Source organism: Callionymus lyra, chromosome 13 (genome assembly GCF_982586985.1).
Source record: "Callionymus lyra chromosome 13, fCalLyr1.hap1.1, whole genome shotgun sequence".
Lineage (NCBI taxonomy): Eukaryota > Metazoa > Chordata > Actinopteri > Syngnathiformes > Callionymidae > Callionymus > Callionymus lyra.
Window position 1 is genome coordinate 13,557,440 of NC_141830.1, and position 13,879 is coordinate 13,571,318.

Genomic DNA, 13,879 nt, shown 5'->3' on the forward strand with positions numbered 1-13,879 from the left:
TAAAAAGAAATTCTATATATTTTTTATTATATTTAATTTACTTGAGATTATTAAGACTAATTTACATGTTTCTAAATCTATAACCTATATATTATAATAGCTTTTCTTTCTCATTTTAGTAGCTGGTTACCTTTCTTTTATTTGTCAAACAAGCTTATCTTTTTATTCATTTATTTATACATAACTCCCCTTTAATCTCCTAAAGCCAGCAATAATTTGTTATATTCAAATCTTCATTAAATTGATGTCTTCAAGAAACATCTTAAGACGCTTTTATTTGTTCAGGCTTTTCCTTGATTTTCTGGAACTCCTATGTTGTTCTTGATGTTATCTTGACCTTTAAAGTATATATTTTATTGAGTATTGTTTTGATTGTTCGAGCACTTTTTGAACCTTGTCTGTAAAAGCGCTATATAAATATAAATGACTTATTTACTTACTTATATTAGAACTTGTAGCTAACTTACATTGTAAATCTTAAATGTGGATTCTCTGAACATTTCTGAGTTGAAACAATATATGTAAAGTCTCTGGCCGCTGACCTCAGCCTCAGCTGGTGGTGTCAGAAACCTGCCATACAAATATATAAGCTGAGGCATGTATTTGGAGGAGCGTTACGCTGCGCCGCCTCCCACGCCGCCTTGGCAACGGTTTCCCTGGCAACCCCCATCAGGGGGAGAGCGAGACGACGGCTAAATGCTGCAAAGGTCTTTTCACAGTTACAAATGTTTGGACGCACGAGGGAGCGGAAGGACGGATGTGCAACCTCCTTTTTTTTTTTTTTAATTCATGCGTATGAAAATGACATAAGATAATGTTTATTCCAACGAAATTTAGTGACATCTAGTGGTGAACCGAGTAACTAAATCATCACGTTCAGAAAATGTGGACAGTATTCACAATTTTTTAGCAAATAAGAAAGAGATGGTCGAGCGGTTGATTGATCGATGGATGTGATGAAAGCGGCTAATGATATTAATAATAATAAATAACTGAGCGTCTGGTGTGCATGTGATTTAAGCAGCGACGTTCCTCAGGAATCTAAAGTTTCATCTGCTTGTAAAGGTTTGGCAGGAGTTGCTCTCACGTCACAGGAATGCGAGAGTATGTCGAGGTCACGTGACATCTTTGGACGTCTGCCTGCTCTTCAGAACTTTAAGAAGGTTCCTCTGATAAGAACCAGACTCCTCATCAAGGACGCTTTGAGTCTTTTTCGCTTTAAATACTACTTTTAAAAGATGAAATGTTTTAACCGTCGCCATTAAATCTTTCATTCATGCTTTTCAGATCACATGACCATAGCATTTAAGTGACTTTTAGAAAAGGGTTATGTTGGAATTATAAATGGGGTTTAGTTCACCAACTCACCAACAACTCTGCAGAAGTTAAGGAAAGTGTTTTTTCCAGTAAAAGAAAAGTCTTTCAGCTTGCGTCGTGGGGGCAGCTGTGGAAGTTAAGAGGCCTAGCGTTCCCTGACGAACCAGCGTATCTATCTCTGACATCTCAACACAGACGCTGTCCACAGGACAAGTTTAGGACTTTGAAGGAAACATGGAGACCCCTCTGAACCTTTTGATCGTCGCCACGGTTACCTTATTACATCAGCGTTTAATCAGGAGCTGGTTGTGCTGCAGTCGGAGCAGAGAGAATCCCTCGGAGACTTGTTTGGGATCAGAGAATGCATCAGCGTCGAGGAGGGAAACCCTCGCAGGGACCGTGTCACTCCCTCGCCTGTGGAACCAGGTTACGCTCTTGTCGCGGATGTGAAGCAAACGGTTTTGAACATCTTCCACATTATCTGAAGTCACTGAAAGGTCTTCAATATCCTCCTGAAACGTTTGTCTGTCTGCAGATGTTGGTTATGACTCCATTCAGTTATTGAAATATAGGTTTATTTTAGTCTCAAATTACATTCATTTAAAAATAAAAAAGGTGTATTGGTTGAAACATGTGGGCTTGAAGAGCTGAGCATTAATGCTGAGTCAGTTTTCAGCAGAAGAGCACGAGTCCTTGACAGAGCTCTTTGTGTGTGTGTTTGTCCTCGTGTGTGTGTCAGCATTTTGTCATATTTTAGCGCATCTGACCATGAAGCATAAACTGTTCTGAATTCTTGTAAAGCAAGTGACCCTGACTGGATGAATTATGATAAGAAGCTGTCGCAAAGACTTTTTTTTTCTGTTTTGGCTACTCATGATATTCTATTTTAGATCCATGGATTTCTGTCCTAGTTACAAAAATAAAATCAAAACATTGCGATATTCTTTGTCTCCGATCTTCGTTTCTATTTAAGTGCCGGAGTTTCAACTGCAGTCCTTGAGAAAAGTGTTGAACTAGTGAATAGAAATTCAAATATTTATCAAAATAATAACCAACATTACGTGAGAATATGGAAAACAATATGGTGATATGTCGAAAGAAAGGAAATTAAAAGTGATTTAAGAAAGTAATACATTCTAAATATGTTTTTTATTATTATTAATAATGTTTAGAAATTTAAATAAGTGTGAATATGTGCCACAGAGGGGAAGAAATAATCCTACCAGCAGGAAATAAAAACTTAAGATAATGCAATTATTAAAATAAAAATGGCATCAAAAGGTTTAAAAATGTTTTTGAAAAAAAATCGTTTTAAAATGATATTTAAGGAAAAATATTATTTATTTATTTTTGAAGAATAATGCATGTGAAAAATGTACACATTGATATTCAAGTGGAAGCACATAAAGCATTGAAAAAGGGATGCCATTTAAATCGAATATAACTTCAATTCAATTCCTTCTACATGATTTTTATTTTATTTTATTTTATTTGAAACGGAAAATAGTTTCACCAGGGTTCTTCTGACTTGCCTCCTGCTGCCCTCTAGCGACAGTTTATGGAATTTCTGTTACATTTAAAAAGGCCTTCAGGATATAGCTTTATAATTTTATTTTAAGAACTCGTATTTGTCGTCACGTGTGAAATAAATGAAATTTGAAGTCATTAAATATATGGTTAATTGTAGACCTTTCTTGCCCTTTTTTTTAATTTGATGTGTCTTAAGTCAAACTGCAGTGGTTGTGTAAGAGTGTTTCTTGTTTTTCTAAAAACAGTTGTTATATAATCGTGTTGCTCATGTAGTGACAGCTGTGAATGCCCTGGAGGTCATAAGGTTAATTAATTTCTCTCATAAATCTATGTTTTTATTTTCTAAGGATGTATTTCTTTCACAGAAAGATCCTAAAAATCATTTGTTTTTGTTCCTCCAGGCAGCATCAGGAGCTGCAGAGACAGAAGGAGCAGGAGCGTCAGGAGCAGGAGCGTCAGGAGCAGGAGCGTCAGGAGCAGGAGCGCCTGGAGCAGGAGATGCAGGAGCGACAGGAAATGGAGCGGCAGGAACAGGAGCGGCAGGAGAGGGAGGCGCAGGCGGAGAGAGAGCGACTGGAGCGCCAGGAGCAGCAGGAGCGCGCCGAGCGTGAACTGATGGAGAGGGAGAAGGCGGAGAGGGAGCGTCTGGAGAAGGAGCAGCAGGAGCAGTTGGACAGAGAGCAGCAGGACTGGGAGAGAGGGAGACGCATCTCCAACGCCGGTGAGTCAAGCTCTCGCACATGATAACCAGATTTAAATCTTTCTTAGTTAAAAAAAAATACCTTAAAACACGTGTTTCCAGTCAAATAAATACTTCATTAAACCAACATATGTCATAATTGATTAAACTTGAGGTTGGAATTACTGCAAAAAAGTAACGTGACCTAATTCTTTAAGAAAATACTGAAATATAAATCTATAAATACATAAATAAATATTTAATAAAACCCCAGACGAATTGTAAAAATAGATTTTCACGATATGGCTTCAAATTAACGATTAAATAATAATCACAAATTAAAGATAAATTACTTGTTTAAAAGTCTCTTTAGTAAATATAAATTGAAAAATGTTTCCCAACAGCTTCTCAGTAAAATGGTGTGTTGAGTGACTAACTGACTAATGGCTCTTCATACGTGTGACTCTGACACGTCAGTTTCATTTCTCACTTCCTGGTTTCAGGACATACATTTAAGAGAATATTGTTCCATATTACGATGGGCGGTTACTTTCATATTTAGGTCAGTTCAGATGTTAAAGTGCTTCCGTCTCTCGTGGTCGTCATGGCAGCTTCTTTTTAAGGGTGTTTAGAGATCGCAGCGTCCATCGATTATGGTTAAAGATAATTGATGTGAGCTTGGATGGAGAAAATATCACCACAGTGGTTTAAAGTTTCTATAACACGCTGACATCCAACAATAATCACTTCGAATATAGTTTTGAGTTCAAATTAAATAATTGTTTTAAGTCTTTAAATGTTGTGGAATTAAATTGTGTGTGAAAATAGTTTGTATAATTGTATCAACATGGTTATTACCGTGTTAAAAAAGTCATAAAATACCTGTTCATCTTAAATATTGTAGGTTTTTTGATTGATAAAAAATAGATATTTCAAAATGTAAAAAAATATATATATGTGTGTAAAGCTCCTCAAGTTTTAATCAGGTAAAATGTCTTGGAAAGGTTTTTTCTGACATATTATTTTCACAAATCACTCAGAATAGAATTAATTAATTAACAATGGCACCAAAGAAAGTACTTTTATACCAAATGTAAAATGTTTAAGGGTAATTTAGTTTAAAGGTAAAATGTTTAAAGGGAATGTTCTCACCCATGTCTGAACGCGACGAATGGATTTTAATTTCAATTATAGAATCCGTTGTATTTGAGTCATTGGTTGAACTTCAGTGTCCATCATTATTTTGAGCATCGAATCTGTCAAATGCTGCTTCAGTCACACGACCGATGCTAACTGTTAGCAGAGGATCGTGTGTCGAGATGACTGGGTCAGTGGGGAAGACAGAAGTACGCTTCACTGACATATTCGACTTGTTAGCGCACGCATGCGTGACCACACATGTGCAACACACACACACACACACACACACACACACACACACACACACACACACACACACACACACACACACACACACACACACACACTCACTCAGTGGTGTTACTCAGAGGCTAAAAATACATCATGGAGGGGATGCTGCTGAGACCCCCCGAGGATAATTGTGTGTATGCAGACGAGAAGGTGGGGTCAGTTCACATGTCATCCTCACGTGAGAGCAAACACACAAACACACACTTGTGTGCGTCAGACGTACACATTTAAAGACGCACACTGAGCATGCTCAGAGCGTATTGTGTTCCTCGCATGACTCCGTAGCCAATCGACGTCTCCCTACGGTGACCTCGGGGGTCGAGTTCATCCTCAAACTGCTTCTACTGTCGTCTCTTGTTAATGCATGTGTGTGTGTGTGTGCACGTGTCTAGCTTCTGTGAGATCAGCGTTTGTTTGTTTGTTTGTTTGTTTTTTTTCTCTGGAATCACTGAGGTCCCTGAGTCAGGGAGGGATGGAGGGAAGATGTTGATGGAAGGAAATGAGAGGAGCGAGTGTCGCTTTGATAATGATCTTGAAATATTGCACTTCATTGTTTCAACACATCATGTCCAGAAAGTGTCAAATCATTGGAGCTCCTGTAGAGCATGTGTTGGAGAAAGAATCCAAAGTTATATGTTTAACGGGTGTTTCTTTGGAGATAAACAAATGTATAAAGCAGATTTAGAGAAAAAATTTTTATCACATAATAATCTGGGGGGAAACCCGACATAGAAAAGTTTTAAGTCATGTTTTTAAAAGGGCGGGATCAAAATGAACTGTAGTACTCCTTATCAACAGCAGGGGGCAGCAGACGGCGCTTTACCGTGACCTGCTGAACTGTGTTACAGTAACTGATCGACATTTTATTTTATCAGAATCATAAACTTTTATTGCATCTGTTGTAACCAAGGCGTCCTTTCTGGCTGTGACTCATGATTTATAGTGTGTCTGTTGTTTTTTTTTCTTTTGTAATTTCGGTCTAATGTATTTAAAAAAAAAAAGACTATATTTAATGGATTTAAACATGGCTTGAAGTTATTTAAATGACGTCATCACGTCAGCCTGGAACCGGTGCCCGGATCCGAGGCCACAGAGTTCCTTGGAGAGAGTTAAACCTCCGAGTCTTCCTGGAACACTAGCAGCCGGGAGATGGCAGGAGGTTGAATGAAGGATTAGGAACGTCAGATTAAACAGATGGTGGATAGAAAACAGACTGTCGAGCTCTACGCTGACAAATAAACAAACACTATCAAGGTAGTGATCTGGAGAGCCACGGGATCAGCTCCCAACAGATCAAGACCTTCCACCTCAGAGTCTAAAGCTAGTGATGGAGACTTCTGTTTTTTTATTTGTGTTTTCTTATTTTAGTGTTTTATTCTGTAACGACACCACAAACAAACTGTTGTGTTTACAACTAGACAATAAAAGTTTCTGATTCTGATGACAGTGTGAAGGTGTTAAAATCCTCGGTCACGCCGGAGCTTAGACATGTTGCTCCTGAGACTAGACTCTCTAGAAAGTTGAGGAATAAACGGATGTTTTCCAGTGTTTCTTCTTCCTTCTGGCTCCTCTCATCTCCTGCTTCTCTGGCCAGCTTGTGTAGTCGGGCGCTAACATCTGTGGCTAACCTGCTAGCATCACCTGAGAACACATTCTAGACTTGAACTGTGGTTTAGCTCTGTGCTGGATTTTCCTGCTTCATCTGCCCCATTCTTCTTTTTCCCCTTCCCTTCCTCCCTTCCTTCTTTCCTTCTCTGTCCTGCTGTCCATCCCTCCCGTGTGCACGCCGGCTGCTTCCTTCCTTCCTTCCTTCTTTCCTTCCTTGCGTCCTCCTCGCTAGCCTTTGAAAGCACCCTGTTCACGCCGACACCGCAGGATCACACCAGAACACCCTCCACACCCGTCTCTCCATCCACACCTACCTACCCCGCACCCGGGACGCCGTCCCCCTCGTCCGCCACGCCCCCCACCCCACCCCTCAGGCACTCCGCCTCTCGGTTCGCCACCTCGCTCGGTTCCGCCTTCCACCCGGTGCTCCCCCACTACGCCACGGTTCCGAGGCGCCAGCAGGCCGTCCCTCAGACCCCGCCGGCGCCGGCGCCCGCCCCCCATCCGCCCCCACAGTCCAAGTCCGCCGCGTGGTCGGCGTACAACTTCACCCCGCTGCCCCCGTCGCCCCCCGTCATGATAAGCAGCCCGCCGGGGAAGGCGGCCGGGCCGAGGCCGCTCATCCCCATCGCGGCGCCGTCGCCGCTCACCCAAAAGCCCCCCTCGCCGTCCGCCCCCATGTTCCCGGCGCCGTCCCCCGTTACCGTCCCGCACAACCACACCCCTCTCGGCATCATCTGCCCCACCCCGCCCCCACCCCCGACCCCTCCGCCGATCCCCTATCCTGCAGCTTCTTCTTCCTGTGTCTCGTCTCCCCCCTCCTCATCCCATGCTCCTGGTCTGCCCTCTCCCTCCACAGCGCCCCCTGCTGCCGCTGAGCACCTCTCCCTCCCCGTGGGTCTGGGCCTGTCGGGGGAGCCGGACGCAGCCACAGGCCCAGAGACCCTCCTGCCACAGGGGGTGTCCTCCCAGCCCTCGGGTAAGGCCGCAACTTTTCTCTTGCCGTCTCCACTCTTTCACTGCTTTTCACTTACACACTAACAGGGCAGGGGGCGCTGTTGGACGCTTTTAGTCGACTGGCAGAGCAACAATGAGCTTCTTTACACTTTTGTTTTTGCAGATTTTCTTATTTACTGCTATAACATGTGAAGTGTTGGCAAATTGTCGAGGCTTGTCATCATTGTCTTCATGGATGTGTGTGTTTGCTGCTTTGAGTTGTGACTCCTAACCTTTGCATAAATATCATTCTAGAAAACCAGGTTATAGTAAGTAAGTAATTTTTATTTGTAGTAAGTAAGTAAGTAAGTAATTTGTATTTATATAGCGCTTTTCCAGACCAGGGTCACAAAGCGCTTAAACAATCAAAACAATATTCAATAAAGTATATACTTTAAAGATCAAGATAAAACTGATAACACAACAGGAGTTCCAGAAAATCAAGGAAAAGCCTGAACTATAAATATATATATAGTTTCCATTTTAATGTGTCTGAGCATTAAAAGGTTGGAAAACATTATATGCTATATATATATATATATTATTAAATGTTGCAATTTAATATACTCTATATCTTCAAGTCTAATTTAAGGTGGTTTACGATGAATAAAACAATGATGTAAAAGTTTAAAAAATACCCTTTAAAGCAGTTTGTCGAACTAAAACCAAACTCTCAACCAATTGTTGATATAATAGTGTAATGACGCAATTATATTCATCTTTAGCACTCGTTTGTAACTTGACTGATCCAGCTCTCTAACTGCTGCTATGTCAGTTAGCTAGCATAATATGTCCGTTAGCTAGCATGCTACTATGCTAACAACATTTTCTGATTAGACAAAAAAGGGAAGATGTTGTTCTAATGCAGCATTTCTAAATGGATCAAAATCTCTTTTAAATGATGAACCAACTTTAAACTAACTATTTAAACACGTTTAATTCCTTTTTAGCATGTCAACAGTAACATGCTAACAATGGAAGCATCCCACGTATAACACTCGCAGCTGTAGCTTAGAAAGTCTTTTTAAACTTCTATTTCACTTCTCATTTTCTCATTGTTGATGTGTTTTTTTAAAACCAAATATGAACGTATTTACATTCAACCATTTCAGTGTTTTTATTGTTTTACATACATCCTTTTCTTCATTTTTTTTTTAAACAAAAGTGTTCATTATGTATTGAAACATTTTAAAATCTTTCCCATTCTATACTATTTTGTTTTATCAACAACAAAAAGTGTAGTGTGATTTTTTTTTTTTTTTCTGTTTGTTTGAATATAGGTTTTGAATTAGGTTTTAATTAAACACTTTGAAAAACAGAGATTCTTTAAGTCTCGATTCATGGCAGTTTTCTTGTTGTTTATGCATTATTGTGTAATGTTTGTTGTACTACTTCACTTCATAGTGCCTTTTCTGTTCCTACTGTGAAAGCAGTGGATGAATCCAAGGACAAATTCCTTCTATAAAAACAAAAACATATGGTTGATTCTAGTTCCCTGCTTTCAATTTCTGCAGGGGCTGTTCTAGTGACCTCTGACCCCAACGATCATTGTGGTGATGAGCTGCAGGCCACTTCATTTCTACATTCCTGATTGATCGCCAATCATTGTTTAGCCTTTATCTACCGACGAAGAATCTATAGCAGGGCTGGGCAATTATAATTCTTCAAGGGCCACATTATATTCTGTCAAGCGAAAAGAAAGACAAAAAATCCCTTAAAAAAAAGGACATTCGTCATTAGGCCGTGAATTTTATTAAGCTAAATAAGCTTTTTTTCTTGTATATATGAGTTTTTTTCAAAACATTTCTTCAACTAACTGTTATTTAAAATGTTTTGAGTGATTTATATATACTCGAAAAATTACACACAAAAGGTAAGCAAGTGTTATGTTGAAATGTAAATGAATAATAAATACAAAATACATTTGTAAATGCATTAGAAGCATTTATACATGATCATATTTTGACATTACGAGGGCCGCATAAATATAGTCACAGCCCAGGTCTAATCTATAGCAATGGTCATCCCTCGCTTATTTTCTAAATATCGTTCTCGTCTTTAGTGTCTTACCATCACCGTCATCATCATCATCATCATCGTCTTCATCATCGTTTAGAGTGACTGGTGCTGCTCACAGTGTAGTAACATTTGTGTGCGACGACCAAATGTGATTTTAAAGTGTGTCTGGATTAAACGTGGCTCGTAATCCGAGATTGTAAAACCAGTTGCATCCTTGTGTCCCCTCCCTCCCTCTCCACAGACGTGGCACCGACAGCGGGACTGACCACACCCACCCCTCCCCCACCGCCACCCCTGCCACCCGGCTCCACTGTGACCTCTGCGCCCGCCACGCCGGTCGCCACCCCCACCACCCCCTCCGGCCACCCGCCCCCGCCGCCTCCGCCCCCCCTGCCTACGACCCTGGCCCTGGCCCTGGCCCCGGCCCCAGTCTCGGCTCCCGCTCCGCCCCCCGCCGCCGCCGGCCCCCCTCCGCCCCCGGGCAACCCGCCCCCTCCCCCGGCGCCCCCTCTTCCCGCCGGCCTGTTCTCTCCAGCAGAGGATCGTCCCAACTCAGGGCTGGCTGCTGCCCTGGCAGGAGCCAAACTGCGAAAAGTGCCAAGGGTGAGTCTTCACGTGACGCCCCCATAAACATGAGTGAACCACACGTGCATTTGATCGTCCCCCCCGCCCCCCCGACTTAACCTGTTACGAAACTTAAGATGGCTGTAAGATGTACAATCCATTATCCATCAAATACAAGTCTTATCGTTCTATTTAAAAAAATTAAAAAAAGGGATCAGGGACGGTCACTATCACTGACTCACACAACGTTCACGCATCACCGCACGCACACCATCGCCATCTGTCACGTCCCATCTCAGACCCGGGAATTAAACGCCTCCACGCACACGCTGGGCATCACATGACCAGGCGGAGAAAAATCAAGCTTTAGAGGGAATGTTGTTTCCTTCTGTCGGATGAATCTGCATTTTCCTCATCATATTGTGTATCGATTATTAGTTTTTTCGACTGATCAAACTATTAAACTCCTTAAAAATACTCAATACTAAAGTAATCTGTTCCTTTTTATAGTTATAGAGAGAAATGTGTGTTCATTTTAATGTAGTAACTGCTCAGTGGTCTTCGTCTTCATCCAAAAAGACACTTAAAAAGATCCAAATACCTTCAAGGTGCTCGTCTGTAACGCCCCTCTTGTATTGAAGCCTCGATGAGAGGAATTGTTCCGGGAAAAAACTTCAATAAGTTTATATTTTAAGCTTGTTTGTAGCAAAATTTTAAAGAATAAAAAGTGATACAGACAGAAAGTACTCTGGGTAAATATCCTGAGTGAGTGCTTCCAGTGTAGACAGTAAGTAATTTTTATTTGTATAGCGCTTTTCCAGACCATGGTAGTGAAGATTTAAGATTTATTTGAAGAATATTTGTTCAAAGATAAACATTTATTTATGATCAAAAGAAGCTTTACCACTCTGATCTCACGAGGGGCCACTTAAGGCCTCAGATAGCTGCATGTATGGCTCGTCAGATCAAATAGTTATTTAAAATGTAATGTTTTTTTCGTGCCAGAGCGACGATGCAGGGGCAGCTCTGGCAGCAGCGATGTTGGGGGCCGCAGCAGCTGCAGGGGCCAAACCAGAAAGCAGGGGCAACGGACCTGTGCCAGGAGGAGGCGGGCTTATGGAGGAGATGAGCGCCTTGTTGGCAAGAAGGTGAAAAGACATAAATTACTGCTGCCTACAAGTCACTCTTGAAAATGAGACCCTGGATCCTTTATAAATAAAGGTTAACAAATAAAAAAATAACGTCATGTCTTCCATGTACCTTTGTTCGTCTTGCGGTCTATGGGAGGAAACCAGAGTGACCAGAAATGTTTGACCCACTTGTCCAAATGGGGAAAATTTCATTTAAAACATATTTATTGGTGTCTTCTAGGAGAAGAATTGCAGAAAAGGGATCATCACCTGAACCTGACCAGAGATCGGTAAGACCCACAATAACTTAAACCCTTTTTTTTTTATATTTCTGAATTCTGCTGAAGAGGTTGTATGAGTAGAGCAGAGAACCTCAGTGGTTACGTTACAATAGCTATCAGATATGTTAATATATACTGATGCTTGGAGTTTAAAATATTTATCTAATATTAGTAGTTTTAAACTCACAGGTTTGATGCGGATCCTTAAAAAGTCAGTGACAACATGATTCTAAAATTGGCATTAAAATGTTTTTAATCAAATTATCTGAAGTCTTACAAATAATATTAAAAGAGAACAAATGAAATGAGAACCGTCTGTCCAACAAACTTTTCTTTCCTGGATTAAAGCGCAACAAAAAACGTGTACGAGGATCAATGTTTTTTGAGCAGCATGTTTTAAAAATCAGAAGGATGGAAGACAAATGTGATTTTAGTCGACTAAAACTGATTTTATTTTTAATAATATACATTTCGATAAAATTGTCTCTAAACTCATTTAATTAATGCATTGTTTTTTTTAAAAATTTGTTTGATTTTGAAGTTTTTCTTTACATTTGAAATAAGTTTTAAAAAGACTTGATTTTGCATTGAATTGTAGTAAAAATGAATCAATAGATGAGCTTTGTTCGAACATGTTTTATTGATATTGAAGACTAAATAATAAAATATAACAAAATATTTATTTATTTAAATGTAAAACTGTCATCGTGATCCATTTATGTCACGTGACCACTGAAATACCGGACAGTGATCACCAGTCCATCACCTGACCTTTGACCCTTCAGTCGTGTGTCCCAACAGGAGGAGGGCGAGATAATGACGACCCCAAAAGTGTCGGCCTGTAGCACACCAGGTGAGTTTGAAGCAGGCGCCGAAGGGTCTCGTCGATATGCATTTGCCTGAAGGAGAAGATCCGAGTCAGCACGATTTTTTGTTTGTCGGTGACACGTTTGTACCCTAATAATCGTGGTCTATCCTGCAGATATGCCCCGGAAGCCCTGGGAGAGATCGAACAACATGAACGGTAGCAAGTCTCCAGTTATTGGCAGGTATTGTAACTTTTAATGTGTTTTTAATTTAGTTTCCATGACTCAACTCTTCCATTAACAGCAGCCGAGCTACTAAATACACACTTCCTGCGGGAGATAATGGTGGCATGAGGAGCTGCTGCTGTCCTAACATCACTAAAGCTTACGACACACACAGCTAACCCTGAACACAACGTTTATTTATAAACAGTGTGAAGTCGATATACTTAAAACATTTGTGAACTTAAACACGATGTTTATCTTCACAATACTAGTTTTTATCATATTATTTATTTTGATATTTCAATAGATATAATTGATGATAATATATATATATTTTATTATTATTATTTAAATTTAACATGCAAATATTAAGGGTATTTATTCATGACTGAGGACGAGAGGATACTGTCGAATCCAGGGATTTTTAAAGTCGATGTTTGGACATATTTTGGTTTCTAAACAAATGAATGTCAAGAGTCATGTGGTCTTATTTAACACCAGAGTAAAGTACCCGACGATACTACAAATTTATATTCTAGTTCCTACAGTATCACAATATATTGAAATATATCATGTTAATGTGTCATGATGTGTATTATATTATTGCCTATACACACCCGTAATGGTAGAAATGGAAACAAACGCGCTTTTCTTCGTCAAAAGTCATGTAAACTCTTGGACAATCCTACAAATATATTCTTGTTCATACAGTATCTTAATATATTGCAATATATCGTATCGATGCCCCTGTATTGGGTCTGACCGTGATAGTGATACCTAGTTTCCTTTTTTTGTGTTTTCGGGATCAAGGAAAACATGTTGCTGTGGACCCTTTCTGTCACATGATGTAATACTTAAAATAACCACGAATAATTTACAAAACTTTGGACCGAGAAGTTTTTTTTCTGGAATTTTTTCCAGCCAATTCCGATCCAATGATTAGATTCGACAGGATTAGTTGTTGATCAGAGGTCACTGGACCTGGCGGTGCAGGCGACGCCCACCAACGGTTTGTAAAGTCGGTGTCTCTGCTGCTCACACAGACGAGAGTCTCCGTGGAGAAGTCAGACGTCAGCAGACGCCTGCGGCAGGTAGAGAGAGACGGAAGCTCATGATTATCCTCCCAACGCTCCGGTGTTTTGATGGACAAGCCGCCATTTTGACTTGCTTGGAATGACTTTGTTGTTTGACTGGAACATCGGGGAACACACGTGTGTGTGTGTGTGTGTGTGTGTGCTGCCTTCACCTTTAAACAGGGAATTCCACTTCTTCGTCACACACACACACACACAC

General features: G+C 40.5%; 2 protein-coding genes across 8 annotated transcripts in view; one reads left to right on the forward strand and one right to left on the reverse strand.

Annotated features, from left to right (window-relative positions):
* Positions 1 to 13,879, forward strand: part of enah (ENAH actin regulator) — an 81,428-nt gene that overhangs the window by 62,917 nt on the left and 4,632 nt on the right. For 5 of the 7 annotated variants that reach the window (XM_087805219.1, XM_087805218.1, XM_087805217.1 and 2 more), the window contains 7 exons: positions 3,249 to 3,568; positions 6,798 to 7,544; positions 9,822 to 10,183; positions 11,150 to 11,292; positions 11,516 to 11,564; positions 12,357 to 12,408; positions 12,538 to 12,604. In XM_087805219.1, the coding sequence (XP_087661345.1) occupies positions 3,249 to 3,568; positions 6,798 to 7,544; positions 9,822 to 10,183; positions 11,150 to 11,292; positions 11,516 to 11,564; positions 12,357 to 12,408; positions 12,538 to 12,604 (1,740 nt within the window). The remainder of the gene's footprint in view (positions 1 to 3,248; positions 3,569 to 6,797; positions 7,545 to 9,821; positions 10,184 to 11,149; positions 11,293 to 11,515; positions 11,565 to 12,356; positions 12,409 to 12,537; positions 12,605 to 13,879) is intronic. The other 2 variants (XM_087805223.1, XM_087805224.1) reach the window with 2 other exon arrangements.
* Positions 9,613 to 13,879, reverse strand: part of LOC148067455 (transforming growth factor beta-3 proprotein-like) — a 179,205-nt gene continuing 174,938 nt past the window's right edge. The window contains exon 8 of the mRNA XM_087805230.1: positions 9,613 to 9,626. The gene's annotated coding sequence lies outside the window, so the exon portion shown is untranslated. The remainder of the gene's footprint in view (positions 9,627 to 13,879) is intronic.